At 41.1% G+C, this 24439-nt stretch overlaps 1 protein-coding gene across 2 annotated transcripts in view; it reads left to right on the plus strand.

Moving 5' to 3' along the window:
- Window positions 1-10938: 10938 nt before the first annotated feature.
- cacng7a (calcium channel, voltage-dependent, gamma subunit 7a) overlaps window positions 10939-24439 on the plus strand; it is a 37078-nt gene continuing 23577 nt past the window's right edge. Inside the window, exons 1-2 of one of the 2 annotated variants that reach the window (XM_017718542.2) lie at window positions 10939-11080; window positions 21015-21210. In XM_017718542.2, the coding sequence (XP_017574031.1) occupies window positions 21015-21210 (196 nt within the window). In that variant the 5' untranslated portion in view covers window positions 10939-11080. The other variant, XM_017718541.2, reaches the window with a different exon arrangement.

Consider the following 24439-nt stretch of genomic DNA (forward strand, 5'->3'; position numbering starts at 1 on the left):
TCTGTGGGGGGGGAATTCTCAAACACAAGACATGTTTTTGTGATTTTGGTAAATAATTCTGTTCTAATGTGAGTAAATTTGGTACATTTAGTCAGAAAGTGCAGCTCTGTCTCAGGCCTATTCTGTTAGCACTGCTGGCACAGTCTTGGATCCTTGGGTAGTCAAGACTTCCTGTGTCTGTCCGTGTCTATGGCCAGACGGTGCTGAATGAGTGTATACTTCATCAAGGTGGACCTCAGTTTAGGGTCAGTCAGTGTGGTCAGGTAATCTGCTACGCTGTACTGAACGATTTAGGGTCAAATAACACTGCATTTTGCTCTGTGAGTTTGACACAGTTTCCTAATAGGTGAGGTAATTCAGTCTGAGCTGTTTTGTAATTTGGTTCACTCTAATTAGGTTTCCTGGTGTGTTCTGGTCCTGAGCCCGTGAAGTGTTAGTGTGTATTTGTGGGCTGTTAGTGTGTCTTAGTGAGGTGTTAGTGTGTGTTTGTGTTGAACTGTGCTTCAGGACCAGCTGAGTGAGGGGGCTGTTGTCTTTGCTCAACTCTCGGTACTGCAGGGCTTTATAATGACATGAGTGGGGGTCACTGTCTTTTAAATGTGTCCAAAATTTGATCGTCCTTTTTTGTATTTTTTGTATTGTCTAATTCTGCCCTGTTTGCATTGTTAGTGGTGTTTCTGTGCACCTTTAAAATAATTTCACACATCTCTGCATGCAGGGTCCCAATTGGATGTTTGCCCCACTTGTGAAATTCCTGATTAGTAAGCGGGCCCCACACTTCACTGCCATAAATGGCAATTGGTTCAACTACTGATTCAAATATTTTGCCAGTTCATCATAGTCTCTTTTTTTTAAGCTTGTTCCAGTTCTCCTAGAGCTGATTGGTTCTGATTGACTCCTCGATTAGTGTCAGCTGTTTGTGAGTGTACTTTTTTGGCTCTGAGTGTACATTTATATTGTTTTAGTGCTTCACAGTAATGAAGGCGTATGTTAGTGTTGTTTGGATCTCTGTGCTTTTGATTTGACATTTTCCTGAGTTTGTTTTGCATATTTTTGCAGTCTTGATCAAACCACTCACACTTTTTCAGTGTAGGTTTTTATATAAATTTTCAGTTTTGCCTTTTTTTGCTGTTTTTTTAAAGATTGTATTTAGGTTCTTTACTGCCAGATTAACACCTTCTTTACTGTGAGTGTATGATGTGTCCAGAAAGCTGTCTAAAAGTGTCTGAATTTGTGGTCTCTGATTGCTTTCTGGAACTCCTCTGTGCTGTTTTGGGCCCATCTATATGTTCTCCTGATGTTGTACAGCTTACTGGGCTGAGTGTGTGCAGTGTTGTTCATACAATCTACTGTGCTGTTCCCAAGAGGTGAGCAAAATGTGTATCTTCCCAAAGAGTCCCCTCGTGTCCTACCATTGACGATGTACAGACCCAGACTCTTACAGAGCTGCAGAAGTTCTTTTCCGTTCCTGTTTGTTACGTTGTTCGTGATTGTTTCTGGGGGGATAAAGGGAAATGTTGTTAATAAAGGACATTTTCTTTGTATTAAGCTAATCTTGTGCATGTAAGAATCAGATCAACACATTTCCCTAGGCCTGGAAATGGCACGCCTCTCTCTCCAGTTCAGAAAACGTGTTCAGAGTAGTAGGGGGATTCTGAGGCAGGGATGTATGCAGCACAGAGGAACAGGTCCTTGTGTGAAAACACTATGTTTTTTTTATTTTAAGCCAAAGAAGGTATTTTTCTGTTTTTACAATGTCTATGTACTGATGTAGATTTGATCTATACCAAATAATTAGTCCTCCTGAGCATCTGCCATGGTGTACTGTACTCAGCTTTTGGGACGGTACTATAATTTCTCTGTATTCTTTGGGGCAGTGAGTGACCATGTCAGCCTTGCACCACGTCTCCTGCAGGATGATGTCAAGCTCTTTGATAAAGTTTTTAAAATCATAATTAATTTATAAAATCAAAGGCTGATGAGCTCATGCCTTGGATATTCCACAAATTTACTGAAAGTGAGGCTATTTTAATTGAATTCTTTTCTATTTAAAATTAGATGAACTCTGAAAAACAACCAACATCCTATGAATCTAAATAACTTATACAACATTTGCCAGTCTTAATACAAAAGAGTAATGCACAATGTACAATGAATATTGTGGCTTTTTTGTCTTTTCTTGGAGCTCCTGTGCAGTTTTTATATGAGTTTAGTGAAGGTGTACTGCAATAATTGCTTGATCTTACCCATGTCTTGAGTGGCAGGTGCTCTTCTGAGGGCATCAGCATAGCTGCGGTGCGGCTGTGGGCTGTGTTCCTGTAGTCGGGTGTTCGTACCTCTGCTGTCTGGCTGGTTTTAAAGTGTCGGTGACCTTTCTGGGTGACGAAGTGCTGCTCTGTGTTGTGAAGGGTTGTGCTGTTGTGCTGGCATAGTTGCTGTCCTGGCTGGGATCTTTGGGGGAATTTGTGTACTGTTGCTGTGTGCTCTCCTCTGTATTTGATGGTCATGTGAGTTTGCTCAGTGCTACACCCTTCAGTGTTTTAGCAAACTCTTTGACTATATGCCTGTTTAAGTGCACAAGGTCGTAGAGGGTTATGCTGGAATGGTGAGCCAGGTGTACATTGGAGAGGAGGGCACGTCCTCTGGAGAAATTTGCATTAACTCTGCGAATGGTGGAGGGATGGAAGTCCTTTCAGGGCAGGATGGTGGAGACTATGATTCTGGTGCTGGAAAAAGTCTCTGCAGCTCTCTGTGCTACTCTGTAGACCAGTCAACCAACTCTCTCCTGCTCTGCTCTAAGGTCGTTTGTGCCTGTGTGGAAGATGATGCAGGTAGGCTTGTCAAGGATGTTGTCAGAGAGGATTTGATGGGCATCTTTCATTCTTGGGCACTTTATCTTCAGAGTTTTCTGGTTTGGGAAGAACTTCTTTTCTTGTAGGAATCTTCCATTTGAATAAATGAGGACTGCAACATCAGTGTCTTTTTGCAGTGCACCTGTCCTGCTGGTCTCTGAGTCTTGGATTTGAGTGATGGGAGTTTTGTCTGTTTGTTAATGGTTTGCAGGTCCACACAGGAGGCAAGAGGAGGAAAATGGTAATGCTGGGTCTGATGTAGGTGCTGCTGTGAGTGCAAATGTTGGTTGGGGGAGGCCACTGGGCCTTCTCAGGTGGGCCATGCTGGAGCTCTGATGAAGCTGCCTGCAGTGTCTGAGCTAGAGAGCCAGAGTGTGGACAGTGCAGTGCCCAGTACAACATAGAGATGAGTGATATGAATGAGAGGACAGCTGAGTCTAGCACTGCTGGTTTGAATGATATTGAATCCAGGTTGGATGAATCCTTTTCTGATGAAGGGGGTGCTTGTTCGCAGGAGAGTCCTGGTGAACTTAGGGCTTTCCAATAGTGGCTCTGCAGTGGTTTAGAAGTTAGTTCTCAGGGAGCTTCACAGGTGGAGCAGTCAGTTTACACTCTGTGGATGAAGTTAACAGTTTTTTAGATGACACCTATGGAAACAGGTTAATGTGAATTTTTTTTCCTGATATGGAGAAGTTTGTCAGGTAAGTTTCACTGCTCCTGAAGACTGTGGGTCTTGATCTTTTGAATGAGAAAAGGCGCTTTAAAGAAACTAAAGAAATATGTTACACACATACGTAAGTGTGTTTGATTGGTGAAGAAAAAGTCTTCCAGTCACCTCTGATACTAATGATCATGTGTCACATTCTGTCCTTCCCTTCTAAGTTACTGTTCTTTCTCTTGGTTCTCCTCGTTTTTTTATGGTTTATTTATGGAAGTTTTAAGAGTAGGTTCTTTTAACATAAATGGGGGTAGAGATAAACTGAAACATGCTTTAATATCACATGCTTTTAGAATCACTGAGGCTTTCATTTCTCCTGTGGGATTTTCTGATCACCACTTGGTTTCTATAATGGTGAGCTTGTCACGCATTTCCAGTACACCTTCATATTGGCATATTAATGTGAAGCTGTTGCATGATGAAGTTTTTTTTGTGCAAGGTTCATGTGCTTTTGGGAACAGTGGAACACCTAAAAGGTTAATTTTGAAAGTTTGAGACAGTGGTGGGAAATGGGCAAGGCACAGATAAGAATGTTTTGTCAACAGTACACAGCCAATTCAAGTAAAAAGCAAGAATGACTTCACAGGCTCTTGAGAGGGAGATATGTTCTCTGGAGCTTGGATTGACTACTACTCGTGACCCTGTTATGTTGGGAAAGTTGCAGCAGAAGAGGAAGGAGCTCAGTGTCTTCTTGAATGAGAGGGTGCAGGGGGCCTTGGTGAGATCCCGTTTTACAACACTTGCAGGCATGGGTGCTCCGAGTGTCTTCTTCTTTAATTTGGAATGTTCAGTAGCACAGCATAAGCAGATGGTCTGTCTTTGCCTTCCAGATGGACCAGTCTCTACTGATGTCAAAGACATGCGTAAACAAGCAGTGGATTTTTATTCTGCTCTTTACACTGCAGAACCCTGTGCCTTCACTGTGTTGCACAGCTTCTTCAAGGACTCAAATGACTGGACTCTGAATCCAGAGCTGAGCTAGACTCTCATCATCTCTGCAAGACCTCACTGTTGTCACTGACAGCTCAACACAGGATGGTCTCCAAGCATTGATGGCCTGCCTTCTGACTTTTATAAGCATTTCTGTGACTGTATTGGGGATGATTTTTATGAAGTAATCTGTGAATGTATCAGGGAAGGGGTTTTATCTTGTTCATGTCAGCATGCTGTGCTGTCTTTATTGGCAAAAAGGGGGAGCTCTCTCTTTTAAAGAATTGGAGACCAGTTGCTCTTTTAACCACTGATCATAAAATTCTTTCCAACCTGGAAAGAATAAAATTATTTGCTCATGTGAGATGTCTTGGATCTCTGTAAGGGTTCTGATAAAAGTGTTGGGCTGGTTTCTCTTGATTAAGAGAATGCTTTTGACTGTGTTGATCACTAGTACCTTTTTAATATGCTTAAGGCTTTTGGTATTGGGGATTGTTTTTTAAGTTTGGTGCAGTTACTATATTCTGGTGCTGCATGTTTGGTTAAGGTGGGGGTAGGTTGAGCAGACCAATTCCAGTCACAAGAGGTATTAGGCAAGGCTGTCCTTTATCAGGTCAACTATACAGTCTAGCTATTGAACTGCTAATCATCTGTCTAAGGAAGAGATTAGTTGGCTGTCATGCTGCACAAAGATTTAGGGGTCCAGGGGTAGCACTTTCTGTCTATGCTGATGATGTAATGGTTTTTATCAAGAATAGTCAAGATGTTCAGGTTTTAGTTGAGTCCCTCAACTTGTATGAGAAGGCTTCTTCTGCCAAAGTTAACTGGGAAAAGAGTGAAGCTCTTTGGGTAGACCAGGGACAGATGGAAGAGCTACCATGTCTGCCTAGGACCTTGAGGTGTTGTAGACAAGGGCTGATAGTTTTGGGGGTCTTCTTGGGGACAGATGATTTTCAGAAGCAAAACTGGGAGGGTTTAATGGAGAGAGTGTGCACCAAATTGTCTCATTGGAAATGGTTGATACCCCAGTTGTCGTACAGGGGGAGGGTATTGGTGGCAAATAACTTGGTTTCCTCCACCCTGTGGCACAGATTCAGTGTTTTACAGCTGCATGCAGGACTAGAACAGGAGGTGCAGAGGATTTTGATGACTTTCTTCTGGTCAGGCCAACACTGGGTTTGATCAGCTGTTCTATACCTGTCAGTACAAGAAGGAGTACAAAGACTGGTGGATATCAGGTCCAGGATCATGGTGCTTCATCTACATGCTGCCTGGCAACTACTGTTCCATGTAACAATGGCTTGGAAGAATACTGCCACTGTGCTTTTAAGACGAGCTGGGGGAATGGGGTTTGATAAACACCTGTTCTTTATGACAGCACCAGAGGTTGTGTTGGCAGGACTTATACGTTTCTATAAATCGATGGTGGAAGCATGGAAGGTATTTTTTGCCTAAAGGACTGCTGAAACGACTGCTGGTATGTGGTTGTTGGAGGAGCCATTGTTCTGTAACTCCTTTTTACCATCGGCTCTTTTCTCTTCAGCAGGTTTGTGCTCCTGTTTGGTGGCCGCAAGATACATGAAGCTGGGCCACCTTATGAGTACTGGAACAGCAGCTATGAGTGAGAGGACTGCGATCAGGTTTGGTTGTCTGCTGGATCAGGTGATGGCAGAGGTACAGAGGTCACTACCAGGTGACTACCTGGGCTTCCTGAATGACCCATCTGTCATCGCGCAGTAGAGGGAAGGCTGTCAGTATAATTTTCTTGAACTGACTGTTAGCACTGTTAGCCCTAAAAAATAAAAGTTTTTTAGGGAACACTTTGCTTTACAAAATCCTGCATGTCAATCTCCACCATGAATGGATTTCAATGATAAAATAAATTTTCATCAAAAATGTATAACAATAACTCAGGCGCCAGGCAAGCATGTCACTGCTGTCTGAAGAAAACCTCCAAAATGGTAACTTCACAGGAGAAGGAAAAAACTTACTTTACTTTTGATGTAATTTAATGGAACCAGACTGCTTTCCAAGTCATTTTGGGCTATTTCTTTTGGTTCATTTATCATGAAATTTACATACAACGTAAAGAGAAACAGGCATTTTCAAATAATGTGAAAACATGAAAAATTACAAAAATGGAGATTCCGACAGCAGTGATATTCAAAATCATTTTCACATGGTAATCTTCTGTGAGGAAGTTTTTAGAGTTATTACATGCTTCAGACATCTGGTTCCTATTAGCAGCATTGTGAACAATTCTGTCTACTATTCAGCTACTCTGAATAACTTTGTTTACATCTTAATGATTTATTTATGCAGACAGATTCAGTGGGAAAATTCCTCTTCATGCAACACTGAAAATGACTGCTTGAAATTGTTGTGCACATCAGAATTATAAGCACGTTTGTGCTTTATTAAACCTAGAGCTACTGCTGACATTCTGTTATGAATACCTGCTGGCTAGCTAGTTAATTTAGCTAATCTGGGCTAAGCCAATAGGCAGTAAAAGTTTGTGCCTCAGATATGAAACAGAAATATGTATAACTAATGTACTAGCAGAATATACTGTGATTGATCTTAGCTCTCAGACTTTCTCCTTCAGGATTAATGAAAGATTTTAATTTATTTTTCTTTGGGTGTTTTATTTTCGGTGATATAGCTAGCTAACCGGGGGATGTTTTCACAAATAAAATATGAGTCAATAAAAAACTTAATTACTCTTACTTTTTTCTCAATTAAAAAAAAAAAAATAAATTATTACTTTTTGTAATACAGTACATCATTTCTTTAGGGTTTTTTCTAATGTAGTTCAATTTATAATACTGTTCCAGATCATCATTACCTCCTACTTCTTTAATAGAGAGTTACCATGTGTTTCACATTATAATACTGTTCCACATCATCATTAACTCCTAGTTCATGAATAGTGAGTTATCATGTGTTTCACTTTGTAATATTGTTCCAGATCATCATTAACTGCTAGTTCATGAATAGTGATTTAGCATGTGTTTCATTTTATAATACTGTTCCTTATCAACATTAACTCTTAGTTCATTAAGGGAGTTACCATGTTTCACTTTGTAATGCTGTTCCTGATCATCATTAACTCCTAGTTCATTAACAGTGAGTTACCATGTGTTTCACTTTATAATACTGTTCCTGATCATCATTAACTCCTAGTTCATTAACAGTGAGTTACCATGTGTTTCACTTTATAATACTGTTCCTGATCATCATTAACTCCTAGTTCATTAACAGTGAGTTACCATGTGTTTCACGTTATAATACTGTTCCTGATCATCATTAACTCCTAGTTCATTAACAGTGAGTTACCATGTGCTTCACTTTATAATGTTGTTCCTGATCATCATTAACTCCTAATGAAGAACAGCAACACCTCATTCAAACAGACAGTAATTACATAATCACTTGGTAATATCTAGAGCCAAGTCAATTTGAAGGCAGGTCACATACACATTCAGATATTTCTGTGAGCCCTCTCTTCAATTGACCCTGCCCTCAAAAGGACATTAAAGGAGAACTACTGTTCAGAAGAAACACTGGCACATGCGCTCCTGCAGAAAAGGATGATGTTTTCATTTCTGATGAGAGGTAAGCAGACTGGTCTACTGAATACTGAAGTATTTCAGCATTTGTCCCATTTGTAGGCTGATGCGCAAACTGCTTCACACAGCCAAATATGAAGATGTACATTATACTTTTAAAGTTTCTGATCAGAACAAACACATAAGAGACACCAGTCATTACAGTGTGGTGTGATTTCCCAGCTTTCTCTGAGGATACGTGTTTCTGTGAATAGAAATGGAGAGTATAATTAATTATATTGTAGAGACTGTACACTGTGTGTAGTGTATTTCACTACTGTTGGAAGGGTTGGAATACACTACATCAGTTAATAGTTCAAAAGGAACCTTGTCAGACTCAGCTATTGAGCAATTAATGTAGAAATGATCAGTAATTTATCAGTAGTGAGTCTAAGAAACCATAGTTACTAAGTATTTCTCTATGAGACTCAGTATTTATGGTTTAGCTAATAGTGAACTACCTTGATCATTAGTTCACTATTACCCACTGAGTAGTTAACTAGTAGTTCTTGGTAGTCAAGAGCAGTAACTTAAGCACTAATGCAGAACTACTTATTTGTTCCTGCTTATTTCCTGATTAGTTACTTATTAACTATAAAACAGTATTGTAAAGTGTTACCAAATAAATTACATCAACACAGCTCACTTCTTTTTACAAGAATTCACATAACATGCTATTCAAGCACAACCTCTTTTAAATTTTAACAATGTTGCCTCTGGCGGATTGAACTGACACTACATTACTCTACTTACACAGCATAATGTACAAATACAGTAGAGACCAAAATTAACATCACAAGCCAAAGAGAAGAATTTTTCAAGTGTTTCAGTGCAAGTATGTACAACAGATGTATAAAAAAAATCCAACACTGTAAACCCCGTACAGCACCAAGGACACAGACCTCTCTCTCTCTCTGTCTTTCCCTCTCGCTCTCTCTCTCTCTGTCTCTCTCTCCCTCTCTCTCTCTGTCTCTCTCTCTCTCTCTCTCTCTCTCTCTCTCTCTCTCTCTCTGTCTCTCTCTCCCTCTCTCTCTGTCTCTCTCTCTCATTCTCTCCCTATCTCTCTCTCTCTGTCTCTCTCTCCCTCCCTCTCTCTCTTTCTCGCTCTGTCTCTCTCTCTCTCTCTCTCTGTCTCTGTCTCTCTCTCTCTCTCTGTCTCTGTCTCTCTCTCTCTCTCTCTCTGTCTCTCTCTCTCTCTCTGTCTCTGTCTCTCTCTCTCTCTCTCTCTCTCTCTGTCTCTCTCTCTCTCTCTCTGTCTCTGTCTCTCTCTCTCTCTCTCTGTCTCTCTCTCCCTCCCTCTCTCTCTTTCTCGCTCTGTCTCTCTCTCTCTCTCTCTCTCTCTCTCTCTCTGTCTCTCTCTCTCTCTCTCTGTCTCTGTCTCTCTCTCTCTCTCTGTCTCTCTCTCTCTGTCTCTCCCTCTCTCTCTCTCTCTGTCTCTCTCTCCCTCTCTCTCTGTCTCTCTCTCTCTCATTCTCTCCCTATCTCTCTCTCTCTGTCTCTCTCTCCCTCCCTCTCTCTCTTTCTCGCTCTGTCTCTCTCTCTCTCTCTCTCTGTCTCTCTCTCCCTCCCTCTCTCTCTGTCTCTCTCTCTCTCTCTGTCTCTCTCTCTCTCTCTCTCTCTGTCTCTGTCACTCTCTCTCTCTCTCTCTCTCTCTGTCTATGTCACTGTGTGTGTTTCACTTTATGAGCTCTGCTAATGCAACACTTTTAAATTTGTCCGTAGCAAATTCGTCCAGATGTCCGCTAAAACAGGTCTGCATGAATCACACGGCTGAGACGGACACGAGCTTAAACACGAGCTTAAACCACGCTTTAGACTCTGACCTAATTGAGCCTCATCAGTGTGGCGGGTAGACTACAGTAATAACGTCTCTCTCTCTCTCTCTCTCTCTCTCTGTCTCTCTCTCTCTCCTCCTCCTCCTCCTCCTCTTCTCTTCCTTCTTCTTCACTGCTCTACTGAGCTCGCGCTTCCCGCGCTTTTCTCGTTCCCTGTTTGTCCATTCAGCCGCTTCTTTCTCCGCAGTGCCGAGAGGAGCGAGCGAATGAGTGAGTGAGACGAGGGCGACGTGAGTGGAGAGAGAGAGCGAGAGAGAGAGAGAGAGAAAGAGAGAGAGAGAGAAAGAGAGAGAGTGAGAGAGAGAGAGAGAGAGAGAGAGAGAGAGAGAGAGAGAGAGAGAGAGAGAGAGAGAGAAAGAGAGCGAGAGAGAGAAAGATAGAGAGAGAGAGAGAGAGAGAAAGAGGGAGAGAGGGGGAGAGCGAGAGAGAAAGAGAGAGAGAGAGAGAGAGAGAGAGAGAGAGAGAGAGAGAGAGAGAGAGGAAGAGAGCAAGAGAGAGAGAGATAGATAGAAAGAGAGAGAAAGAGAGAGAGAGACAGAGAGAGAGAGAAAGACAGAGAGTCGGGGAGAGAGAGAGAGAGAGAGAGAGAGAGAGAGAGAGAGAAAGACAGAGAGTCGGGGAGAGAGAGAGAGAGAGAGAGAGAGAGAGAGAGAGAGAGAGAGAGAGAGAGAGAGAGAGAGAGAAAGACAGCGAGTCGGGGAGAGAGAGAGAGAGAGAGAGAGAGAAAGACAGAGAGAGAAAGAGGGAGAGAGGGGAGAGCGAGAGAGAAAGAGAGAGAGAGACAGAGAGAGAGAGAGAGAAAGACAGAGAGTCGGGGAGAGAGAGAGAGAGAGAGAGAGAGAGAGAGAGAGAAAGACAGCGAGTCGGGGAGAGAGAGAGAGAGAGAGAGAGAGAAAGACAGAGAGAGAAAGAGGGAGAGAGGGGAGAGCGAGAGAGAAAGAGAGAGAGAGACAGAGAGAGAGAGAGAAAGACAGAGAGTCGGGGAGAGAGAGAGAGAGAGAGAGAGAGAAAGACAGAGAGTCGGGGGGAGAGAGAGAGAGAGAGAGAGAGAGAGAGAGAGAGAGAGAGAGAGAGAAGGGAAGCGGCGAAATCGACCGAGGGTTCCTGAGCTCCGGAGCTCTCTCTGCGCCTCAGAGGGTGAGTGTGTGTGTCCGGCTGTGTGAGTGTGTGTGTGTCCGGCTGTGTGAGTGTGTGTGTGTCCGGCTGGGTGAGTGTGTGTGTGTCCGGCTGTGTGAGTGTGTGTGTCCGGCTGGGTGAGTGTGTGTGTCCGGGCTTTGTGCTCGGAGTTGTGGAGTCGGAGTTGAGGCGGATGGTGGATCATGTTGACTCAGTGCGTGTGTGGCCGTGTCGGAGTGTGTTAGAGAGCGCAGTGTGTGTGTGAGCGGAGTCACAGCGGAGAACAGGCTGAGTTTAAAACAGCGCGATGGTAACGGAGAATGACGCCGATATGACGGCGGGAAATGCTTTAAAGGTATGTGACCAAACTCGAGCAGCCTCTCTCTCTCTCTCTCTCTCTCTCTCTCTCTCTCTCTCTCTCTCTCTCTCTCTCTCTCTCTCTCTCTCTCTCTCCCCCTAAAATAGTCTCACTCTCGGCTTCTCTGTGACATCGTGCCGCAGTTGTCTCGCTGTGCTGGTCTGAGCCTGGCGGCTGTGTGCTGAGCTGAGGCTGGGCGGCACTGCTGTGTTCTTAGCGTGTGTTTGAGGGAAAGTCAGCGTGTTTCTTGCTGCTAGAGTCTCATTGGGCTGCCAGTGCTGCAGGAGCGAAGTGCGGATGTGTGTGTGTGTGTGTGTGTGTTTTAACTCTTTAAGTTCGTTATAATATTGAGGAGGTTGCAGAATTCCCATATCCTGCCAGGCTGTACTGGATTTCAGCACTGAACAGCTCCTTGAAATGACATTCTTCTATGAATTGAATCTCAGTATGCGAGCGTGTGCCGTGTGTGTGTGGATGTGTGCGTGGTGTGTGTGTGTGTGTGTGTGGGGGGGGGGGGGGGGGGTTACGATAGTGGGGGGCAGTCTGAGGGAAAGTGACGTGGAGAGTGGCCGAATTAGAGGCTCGCGATGGTGATATATGTGTAGGGTATTAAGTGAGTGCGAGGCTTTTCTCACACTCGCTCTCATGAATGAAGGCTGTGTGAACGGCGAATGCCTGAATGTGCGCGCACATGTGATTGCATGTGCGCGTGCATTTCTCTCTCTCTCTTTCTCTATCTCTCTTTCTCTCTCTCTCCTCTCCTTGTCTCTTTTTATCTTCTCTTTCTGTGAATCTCTCTCTAAGACCTCACACTCTCTCTTTCTCCAATTCCCTTTCTCTCTCTCTCTCTCTATCTATCTATCTATCTATCTATCTATCTATCTATCTATCTATCTATCTATCTATCTATCTATCTATCTATTTATTTCAATTTAATTCTGTTAAATTTCAACTATACATATTTTATTTCTATTTCTCTCTCTGTCTGCACTCTTTCTCTTTTTACTCTCTCCTCTCTTTTCTTCTCCTCTCCTTGTCTCTTTTTGTCTTTCTTCTCTTTCTGTGAATCTTTCTCTCAGATCTCATATTCTCTGTGATTCCTCTCTCTCTCTCTGTCTCTCTCTCTCTCTCTCTCTCTCTCTCTCTCTCTCTCCCTCTCTCTCCCTCTCCCTCTCTTTCTTTCTTTTTTCTCACTCTCTCTCAGACCTTACGCTCTCTTTCTCTCATTCTCCCTTTCTCTCTCTCTCTCTCTCTCTCTCTCTCTCTCTCTGCAGTATGTGTGTATGCACATGTGCATGAGAGAGTGAGAGAGAGAAAGAAACTGTCCTCTTAGATATTTTTGGGCCAAGGTCTTTCCCCCCCACCCCCCAATCTACACACACACACACACGCACACACACACACACACACACACACACACACACACACACACACACACACACACACACACACACACACACACACACACACACACACACACACACAGACAAATGCACAGACACACAGACTGAGTGTGTCAGTCCCTCTCCATCATTCTTTTCCACCTCAGATCTGATGCAGACTCTTCTGTCCATTTCTTGGTCATGTTTCACTCTCCTTGCCATTTCAAACTCTGCTCATGCCAGTTGGCCTAACCTGCTGACAGGAGAACATATTGCCTTCTCAACAGAAAACTACACCCCCCTGGGCCCTTGCTCCCCACTCAATTGCACACGCCATCTGTGGAGTCTCCAGTGCACCACGGGTGCTGTAGTTTTTAGACCAAGTGTGTTTGCAGCCCATCTTCACCATGCTTTAATCTCCATGCTCTTTGCCAGCAGTGCATTCAGAGATTCAGTGAACCGTAGCAGTAACTCTGAGAAATGAGGTGTTCCAGTCCAGTTACACTTAACAGTAACATTATAGCTGCAATTTTAGTATAAAAATTGCTGTATTGCGCAATGCTACAGTGAAGTTCAGCACTGGACAGCTCCTCAAACTGATTTTCCCCATTCTCTCTCTATCTCCCTTTCTCCCTCTCTCTCTTTTTAGTTAGCCTTTAACCCTTAAATCCCTTTTTACATACTAAAGCTTAATATTCAGTAACTACAGAAACTTCAGTACAAACTGCCTGAGCTACTCCTAGGTTATAGAAGTGCATAATACAGTTTTTCACCTGCCAGTAGATCCTGCCCATTTAAAGGGTTAAGAAGGCTGCATTCAGAATCCACATTTTATAATGAAATTCCTTATTGTGGAGACTAGATATGTCTAGGAATTAATAAACAAGGTCATGTTCATTATTTGCATACTACATACATCAAACAGATTATATACTATATATTATATACTATATATATATTACAAGACAGTAGTGCATCCTGCTATGATTACAAGACAGTAGTGCGTCCTGCTATGATGTATGGTTTGGCGACTGTGGCTCTGTCTAAAAGACAGGAGGCTGAGCTGGAGGTGGCGGAGATGAAGATGCTGAGATTTTTGTTGGGAGTGACAAGGATGGACAAGATTAGAAATGAGCAGATCAGAGGGACAGTGAAGGTGGAGCAGTTTGGAGATAAAGCCAGAAGAAGAAAAAACTTACTTTACTTTTATTGTAAATCAATGGAACCAGACTGCTTTCCAAGTCATGTTGTGGTATTTCATTTGGTTCATTTATCATGAAATTTACATACAATTTAAAGAGAAACAGGCATTTTCAAATAATGTGAAAACCTGAAAAACGACAAAAATGGAGATTCCGACAGCAGTGATATTCAAAATCATTTTCACATGGTAATCTTCTGTGAGGAAGCTTTTAGAGTTATTACATGCTTCAGACATCTGGTTCCTATTAGCAGCATTGTGAACAATTCTGTCTGTGTAAGTTTTAGAATGGAGCATTTCACATCAAGCTACTCTGAATAACTTTGTTTACATCTTAATGATTTATTTATGCAGAAATATTGCAACACTGAAAATGACTGCTTGAAATTGTTGTGCACACAAATAAAATAAATTATTCTGGCACAGCTCCTTTCTTTCTGCAAGAATTCACATAACATGCTATTCATCTCCAACTCCTTTTAAAACATGTAAATTAGGCACTATTTTCTGTAGCTAGCTGGGCATCATGATGAATTGATATGTAGTTTGTTTAATTGACCTAAAATATGTGACATAAAACTATTCTATAAAGTATAATACAAATCTGCATCATTTTTTATTCTGCAAAAAATCCAACACTGTAAACCCCGTACAGCACCAAGGACACAGACTTTGCTGTGGTAGGATCCTGGGCTTCAGCACCACAGTGATGGACAGCTCCCTAAACCCTCATTGTCACCCTTATCTCTCTCTTCCCCCTCTTTGTGTAGCTGTTTCTCGTCTGTCTTTGTCCTCACTCTCTTTGAAATAGGCACCTGTTCATACCTCCTATATATAGCCTGTACTTAATGGGAATTGAGCCACTAGAATTGCTGAAAATCCATAAAACCATAAGGCACTTTACCTGAGCTAGTTTTCAAAATAAATTGAATGTGATGAATTTTGAATCTATCACTGATAACCAGCGATTTGGTGCTTGTGACTGAACATTCACAAAAATGTGACTTCACAGAGTTGAGACTTGTTGGTGTTGGTCCTATTAAGGCTTAGTATTCAATAACTACTCACTTAAAAAGACAGCTCTTCAGGGCTTCTTTGGTAAAGAGAATTTGTCTATTTAGAGCCATGAGTTTTCTATAGAACCATTTCATGCTTAAATGGTTCTTTACATGGTGGAATAGTTTTGTGTAGCAATGGTTCTTCTAATGTTACAAGTTTATATATATATATTCAAAAAAGTTGGGACACTGTGCAAAATGTAAATAAAAAAATGCAATGATGTGCAAATCATTTAAACCCTATATTTAATTGAAAATAGTACAAAGACAAAACAACATGTTGAATCAAAATCAAATCAAATTTATTTGTAACGCTTTTTACAATGAATGTTGTCACAACATTGGGGGGACCCATCCTCCTCTGGTCAAACTACAAACAAATGATTATACTACTAATATTAATAGCAGTAGTATTAGTAGAAGTAATAGCTCGGAGTCTATGGGGTGTAGGGTGGGCAGCTAGTCCAAGGTAGGTGGCGGTAGCTGAGGCGTGGGCAGCTGGTCTGAAGTGGGTAGCAGGAGAGCTTGACAGTCGTCCTTCAGTGTCCAGCCAGACACGTGGGCAGTTGTATACTCGGAAAAAAGGCAGGGAGAGGGAATTAGTTTTAACATGTTCCAAAAAAGTTGGGATGGGGACAACAAAAGGCTGGTAAAGTTGCCTAATGGTAAAAAAAACAAAAAACAAAGGTTGATTGGCAACAGGTCAATAACATGATTGGGTATAAAAAAACAAAGTCTTTCAGAAGTAAAAATGAGGAGGGGTTCACCACTCTGTGAAAGACTGTTCAGGCAGATAGTGCAAAAATTCAAGAATAATGTTTCTCAGTATAAAATATCAAAGAACATTTACTTCTTATCATCTTCAGTACATAATAACGTTAATCGATTCAAAGAATCTGGAGAAATCTGTATGCAAGGGATGAGGCCAAAAACCTGTATTTGCTGGCTGTGATCTTTGGGCCATCAGGTGACACTGCATTACAAACAGATGTAATTCTGTAGAGGAAATCACTGCATGGGCTCAGAAACACTTCTGAAAACGACTGTAGGTGAAAGCAGTTCATCACTGCATCCTTGTAAATGCAAGTTAAAAATGCAAAGAAGAAACCATATATAAACAGAATCCAGAGCTCATTTAAAATGGACTGAGGTGAAGTGGGAAAATGTCCTGTGGTCTGACGAACCAACATTTGATGTTCTTTCATGAAATCATGGACACTGGGTTCTCCAGGCTAAAGGCCACCCAGCTTATTGTAAGTGGCAAGTTCAAAAGCCAGTATTCATGATAGTTTAGGGGTGCCTTAGTGCACATGGCATGGGTGGCGTGCACATCTGTGAAGGCGCCATTAATGCTGAACGATAGCTGTTAAGATGTTATATAAAATTAAAGACCCATTTTACAATCTACAGTGCCAATAATATATTCTCTTCAATTCTACACATTTTAATGCCCAATTCTATCTATCTATCTATCTATCTATCTATCTATCTATCTATCTATCTATCTATCTATCTATCTATCTATCTATCTATATATCTATCTATCTATCTATCTATCTATCTATCTATCTATCTATCTATCTATCTATCTATCCAAAAGTATTCGCTCATCTGCCTTCATATGCATATGAACTTGATTGACATCCCATCCTTAATCCATAGGGTTTAATATGATGTCGGCCCACCCGTTGCAGCTATAACAGCTTCAACTCTTCTGGGAAGGCTTTCCACAAGGGTTAGGAGTGTGTTTATGGGAATTCTTGACCATTCTTCCAGAAGCACATTTGTGAGATCAGACACTGATGTTGGACGAGAAGGCCTGGCTCACAGTCTCCGCTCTAATTCATCCCAAAGGTGTTCTATCGGGTTGAGGTCAGGACTCTGTGCAGGCCAGTCATGTTCTTCCACACCAAACTGGCTCATCTATGTCTTTATGGACCTGCTTTGTGCACTGGTGTGCAGTCATGTTGGAACAGGAAGGGGCCATCTCCAAACTGTTCTCTTGTTCTCTTGGTGCTGAAGTGCCCAAGTTGGTGCCCAACTCCTGAACAACAGCCCCACACCATAATCCCCACTCTACCAAACTTTACACTTGGAACATTGCAGCGAGACAAGTACCATTCTCCTGGCAACCGCCAAACCCAGACTCGTCCATTGAATTTCCAGATGGAGAAGTTTGATTCCTCACTCCAGAGAACACGTTGCCACTGCTCTAGAGTCCAGCGGTGATGTTTTACACCACTGCATTCAATGCTTTGCAATAGCTCTCTACGTTGTTCTTGAGCTGATCTGAAGGCCACATAAAGTTTGGAGGTCTGCAGCGATTGACTCTACAGAAAGTTGATGACCTCTGCATACTATGTGCCTCAGCATCCGCTGACCCCAATCTGTCATTTTACATGGCTGACCACTTCGTGGCTGAGTTGCTGTCGTTCCCAATCGCTTCCACTTTCTTATAATACCACTGACAGTTGACTGTGGAATATTTAGTAGTGAGGAAATTTCATGACTGGACTTGTTGCACAGGTGGTGTCCGATCACGGTACCACACTGGAATTCACTGAGCTCCTGAGAGCGACTCATTCTCTCACAAATGTCTGTAGAAGCAGAAGCTTCAGGCCTAGGTGCTTGATTTTGTATACTTGTGTCCATGAAAGTCATTGGAACACCTGAATGCAATGATTTGCATGGGTGAGTGAATACTTTTGGAAATATAGTGTATCTATCTACCTATGTCATTTCTGTGTGTACTGTCTGCAACTGCTCTCTGTTCTTGACCACATTGCTTCTCTCACCATTTGTCAGTTATTCCATTCATTCTTTCCAGAGTGCCATTCTTCAACACTTTCTGTCTCTAAGTTTTGTGGGCATTGTTGTTTATTTTACAGGTGTCATAAATGTCATAGTAAGGGTGCTTCCCTGAGTCCAGCACCAAAAGATGTCATGTTTCCACAAGTGTCTGACTCACTGGCCACATACTGCCTATCAATGAATCATGGGAATAGTAGTTTTCTCCATGGCTGTCAATCTGCTGTTCAGCCTGGCATTTCAGAGTGTGAATGTGGAACATGTAGGCCTGGCTCCCTCTTTCTCTCTCTCTCTCTCTCTCTCTCTCTCTTGCTTTCTCTTTTAAACAATTTGGTAATTTTGTAGCAAGCAATTCATATATATCCACACTGCATCATCACATAATTGGGCAAAAATAACCAAAATGGTTTGTTTCCATTCTACTGTGTATTTACAGCAAATAAACAGAGAACTTGGCCTCACCTGCGCCTGAGATCCTGTCATGTTGAAGGTGTTTCTTTAGGATGTGTTAAAATAAATTAAAATCTGTGCAGATGTGCCTAATTTTCATTATCCCATTGCTTACTTTCCTGACGTCACTGTGATAATCCTTTTAGTAACACACCTCTGTCAAGGACACTTTTCTCTGCTTTCTTTTTCTTTCCTGTGTTCCTTCATCAGTGAGTCATACAGGAGCTGTGAGTTGTATTCTAGCCAAAACTGTGAAAGACTGTTAGAAAGCTCTACATGTGCCAATCTGTATTTGAGCAAAACAGATAAAAATGGCAAAATTTCATAATTTGAGTCACATCTAACAGTGCCATTTGATATTGTACTGTACTGTGTACTGCATTCTACTGCACGGAAAAAGTGATGCAATGAATGTGTTCCTTATGAACCTATGACACAAATTTCCATTTATCCCACACATTATCAGTCAGCTAAGACATGTCTGTTTCTTAGGTTTTAAACTAGAACCATGAGGCAATCTTTGCTCACAAACACTGGAAGTCAATAATCACCCAAATCTTTTCTGTAAATATATCTGTAAAACGTCTTTCAACATGTCCAAACCACATTCAGCTCTTTGTTAAGGTCATAGCTGTAGGCTTGTAAAAGTGTTTTAGGCCACAGTATGACTTACTGAGTATGTGTATAGCTTTATCATGTAGCTGAATGCAACAGGCAGCCACTTTGAACACAATGATTTGGGTGACCATTAATTACTATTAATATTAATTAGTGTTTGTTAGCAATGTTAGCTTCACAGCTCCAGCACTTAAAATAAAGAAGCAAGAAAAGGGCTTGGCTGATTGACAACTACTGAGAATAAGTGCAAAATTATGTAAATGTAATTTGTAATATAAATGTAACCATTACATGAACACGTCTATTGCCAATAGTGAGTAAACCAAAATATGTAGCATGAAAAATTATGTACACAGTTCAAGTTAATTCAATTCAGTCGAATAACTGTTTGTCAAATGCTGAAAAACTTTCACCTGATGGAGTTTGTGTAGCAATGGCCTGACAAACTGCATTCTTAGAAATTCAAACAAGAACCATTTTTTTCGTCTCATGAAGGACGTTTCAATGCCGTTCTGTAAATTAGATCTGCAAGTGTAAAGAGCCTTCTTAAAGCCATGTTGTTTATTGTTTATTTTTTAAAGTGTAAGATGCCAAAAGATATCTTTGGAGTGATTCAATAGAGCAGGGGTGTCAGTCCTGGTCCTGGAGATCTACCATGCTGCAGAGTTTATCTCCAGCCCTAATCTCCTAGACCTGATCCAGTTAATGAAACCCTTCAGGGGTGTCTGAATATCAGAGCCAGGTGTGTTGGATCTGAACTTTCCAGGATTATAGATCTCCAGGACCAGGACTGGGCACCCCTGCAATAGAGGAACCACTTTTTCTCCCTAAGGAACCATTCAGTGGTTGCTTCTTCCAAGAACCATTTTGTTAAATCTGTATAATGTGAATATACACATATATACACATATACAAATATACATTCTATAAAAATAAAGGTTCATGGCTTAGAAGCATGGTTCTAGGACAAACTTTTACTTGATATACAACCTTCATATAAGGTGGAGTTTTACAAAAGTTCATACTCACACATCTCATTTATACAAAATCATCTTAATATCCATTTAAAGATCTGATCCCACTTTATTTGGATAGCTTTCCATAGATTATCTGCAGATTTGTGTTCAGATTATCAGCAATATATGTCATGCTTCCCGGTTCTCAGTCCAACTCTCATTCCATTGCAAACTCCACTTCCCAGAATACCTCAACTTGTCATGTGACTCAACTAACCAATCATACACCAACCACCTGAGTATTGATTATCAATACCTGTGTGGTTGTGTGTATAAACCTGTCTGTTTGCATTCTTACCTTGTGAAGTATTGCTTCTGCTCTGTCAGACCAAACCAGGCTGTTCTCTTATTTTCTAGCTATCCTGTTTATGACCTTGCTCTGTTTCTCGTTGCTGATTCTTGGACTTGTCCCTTTGTCTACCTGTGTATTTATCTATTTGTTGCAACTCTTGCTTGTTTATCTCATTCTGTGTAGTGTGTTTTGTTCATCTGGTTTCTGAACTGGTCTTGTGTTAAACCTGTAATTTCAGCTAATCCTCTTTTTAATAAACCCTAGAGTTTATCTTTTGTCTGTGAATGTCTGATTTGCCAACCCAGCATTACAATGTATGTTTTAAGTTGGATTTAAGGTTGGAGTTAGGATTAAGGCTTAAAGGCTTAAGTTTAAAGTTGGGAAAAGGGGAAATTATTTGATTTTAATAGATATTTACAGTTGCGAAAAAACTGACAATCAGTGAGAGTCATATTACATTTTGTTGATTTTGTAAGTGAAAATATGTTGACGACTCAGTAAATGAACAGAAATTGTGCACTGGAGTCCATATTTAAGTTCCTTGTAGACCGTGTGTTAACATATTTTAACTTGGAAAATCTACAAAATGTAATTTGACTGCTGGAATTTAAATGTAGCTAAATGTGAGTCAAATGCAAGGTAAGTATCTATGAAGCATCTATAGCACAGGGTGGTTCTTCTATGGCGTTCCTCTACTCTTTTGGCACCTTTATATTCCAGAGCTTCTGGTCTTGATTATCCTGCTGTCCATTTTGTCCTTGTGTCTGCGTAGATGAGCTCATTCAGCACACGGGCCCTGACGCTCCTCTCCTCCGTGTTCGGGGCATGCGGGCTGCTCCTGGTGGGTGTTGCTGTGTCGACGGACTACTGGCTGCTGATGGAGGAGGGCATTGTTCTGCAGCAGAACCAGACCACAGAGGTGAAGATGGCACTGCACTCCGGCCTCTGGAGGGTCTGCTTTGTGGCTGGTATGCTGTTTGTCCTACATCTCATAATGCACCAGGCTTGTTCTCCATCAATACTCGGTTTGACTGATGTCGTTTTCCAGCTTTATAGCATTATAAAAAGGCAACTCACTAACAAGCCTAGAGTTTGAGACATTAAGCCTTAAAAATCTACTCATTACTGTTGCTTTGCTGTGCTACTAAAACGTAATTATGTAATTACATAATTAATTACATAGTTATGTGACGTCCTATATTTGCAATCAATTCAAATTCTGTACCAACAGATTTAATTCTGCACTTCTAACATTTCCATTTGTTTTGAGGTCAAGAAATGTCTGTCTCCCTGTCTCTAACTCACTAAAGAAGATTGCATAGTTCGTAAGCTGTAGCGAAGGTGGATGTCTGCCTCATCAAAACACCTGTTTGCAAAATGGTCACAACCTTTCTTTTATTTAAAAACGAAATACAATATTGTTGATATATTGAACTACATAGGTGCATTGCTGTACAGCTCTCCTATGAAAACTGAAAGTGTCATAATGTTTGTGTGGTGTAGTTTAGCCCAGCAATCTAGCTAAAAATGGGAAACATTAGCTTACATATTGACTTTTCCCCCATGATTATAGTGTGGCTCAGCAACAGTAAACTGGGTCCAGTGATGCTCCCTGAAATACAGCAGCAGTAAAACCTGCAGTGAACAGATAGCTTTTATTAAAGTACTTTATTAAGGTTGAAATGCTACACAAGCTGAAACCCATTGTATTGCAAGCTGTGTAAGACTGCACTGATATACAGGCTCATAAGCCAGATCAAGTATGTTTAGAGAACTGCCATCTCTAATAGGAAAGGGCCTTTTGACTGACATGCAAAATAATATGTCATAGAATGTTTAGGCCAATGTGTGAACAACGAAAACTTGGGTTAAATAAAGAGGAGCATTGGTTGGAAAATCACAGAATATCCCTATTTTTGGTACCAACAGTTTGATATAAATCCAAGAACAACTTTTGTGAATGATTTCTGGATCAGCGACTAGGCCTATATCTCAATCTGAAAGGCTTCTTGGTGTATAGAGGTATAATGGTTAATTAGCATGCAAGTATTTAGCTTAATGAACACTCATTCTTATCAGACTTATAAAACTAGTGCACAGAAGTGCAGATAGCCAGTTCTCCAAATTCTTTCTGAGAGGTGAGATTCTGAGACCAGTGATTTCAACCCAAGTACCTCAGGCTGAAACTTACAGAAATAGAACAAAATTTTTCTGCAGTGCACATCTCACACCTTAGATTACGACATATGCCGCTAGAACCAGCCACTACTAGCAAGTCACTGACAAAATGCTCAAAAATGGTGTAAAAATGAATAGTCATGCAATCCCTCATACATGCTATAACTGTACCATCACTTTTTTCACCTCACATTTTGTCCCAGATCTCATTAATTTCTAAATTCTACATTGAGTATGTCCCATATCTCATGTTTTATGCCCGGTTAGCCGCCTATTCAGTGTGTGCCTCCTGCCAAATCCCATTTTATTTGTGTTGCTGGTAGGTCCCATGGCTCCGGTGTGGCATCATAATTCTATTGGCTGCTCAATTTAAACCAGAAGGATACTGTGGGCAAATTGGTGCAAAACTCCATTACCATTCCATTAAAGGAAATTATAAAATGGCCATTGTCTTGGTCTGTTGGGGAGGAGATGGCTGATTTCCATATGAATAGTCAGATTTGAAAATGCTGCATAAATGAGTTCCTTTTGTGTTGCATGCTGGTTTGTTTTCACAACATGAGCAGGAAGTGCTGAGGTGGACTGAAGCGGTGCCACACCAGTTGGCAGGGAATGGCTGACTAGGAGAAGTGTGAGGATGATGTCACCTTGTTTTAGTGCTTTGCCACTGCTGTCAATGCTGGCTGGTTCTTTTCCTACTAGGGGACTGGGGGAGAGGTGTCAGTTACATTAATAAGTCTATAGGGTTTTTTGTATTTATTGTATTATATTCATTTTACACTGGACTATCCAGTTTTGAGGTCCATTGTCTGATTAAGCTGATTTGGATATTAAAATGTCCAAACAAGTCTCAGTCGAAGTGCATTCCATCAGGTAAAGTAAATAAAGTGGCATTCTACCCCTGTCATCACACCACTGTTTCGCTCTTGCTTGCTCTTTCTGACAGATGCTCACAAGCTCGCACACAGAGGTTTTTGACTGTGGGGCAGGCGTGTTCTATGGTGGTGTTAAAAACCACATACACTTTACAAAATAACTTCAAATTAGTACCGGTCAATGGTGCCATTGCTATAATGAATATACCCTTTAGTGTGGTAGTATTCAGATTGAGACACATCCTGTTTGTAGGCATACAGGCAAAGTTAGGCTGCATCACTGCCAGGTTCAGTTGAAACCTATTGTTTCTAGAAAAACAATTACATATTCATCTACGTATGGATCTTTGTCTTATGCATCAGTTATGCATAGCTAACATGCAAAAGACTGAACAAATAATGGGTTGTTTTCTCATGGGTTTTTTTTGCATTACGCTGTGACAGAACAAACAGTAGACTGCAACAATTCATTTGTATAGAAAAGAAACCAAACAAGTATCAGACCTTTTTAAAACAGAGACTTTTTTTGAAAAAAGAGATGAAAAGATGCAATAACATATAGCCAATCACAAGGGCTGAGCTGCTTTGACACAACTGAAATCTGGCAATCCTACATCTGAAGAGTCGAAAGCTTATAAAAGCTAACAGAAAGATATTACAAGAAATGGTAGTGAGTGGTGCCTGGTGCATGACATACTGTTTTATGATAGTTTTTGTGATAAAGTTTTGGCCTAAAACATACATTTAATGTTGATTCATGATGGAGAGGTACAAATAGGGTGCAAGACAAAATAGCCCGAAAGAAAACAAATCCAAACTTTCTTTTGCATGTACCACTATATTACTATTATCATTTCATATAAAAACAATGAAGATATATATAAGTTCAATGACCATTTTATATAGCAAATAATATGCCTGTATTTGCAGTTGTAGATTTTATCATCCCTGATTCACCACCACTGTAAACAAAGTTTGTTTGTTTGTTTGTTTTTGCTCTATAATGCACCATTTCACATCAAATCATTTTTGACCACAACCTTGTTCATAGCTTAGCCACTGAACTATGCAGACATTCTGAAAAACTGGAGGAGTTCCCCTTTAAATAGGCCATAGGATAACCACTTTGATTGCCTTAAGAACC

This window comes from Pygocentrus nattereri, chromosome 1 (assembly GCF_015220715.1).
Source record: "Pygocentrus nattereri isolate fPygNat1 chromosome 1, fPygNat1.pri, whole genome shotgun sequence".
NCBI lineage: Eukaryota > Metazoa > Chordata > Actinopteri > Characiformes > Serrasalmidae > Pygocentrus > Pygocentrus nattereri.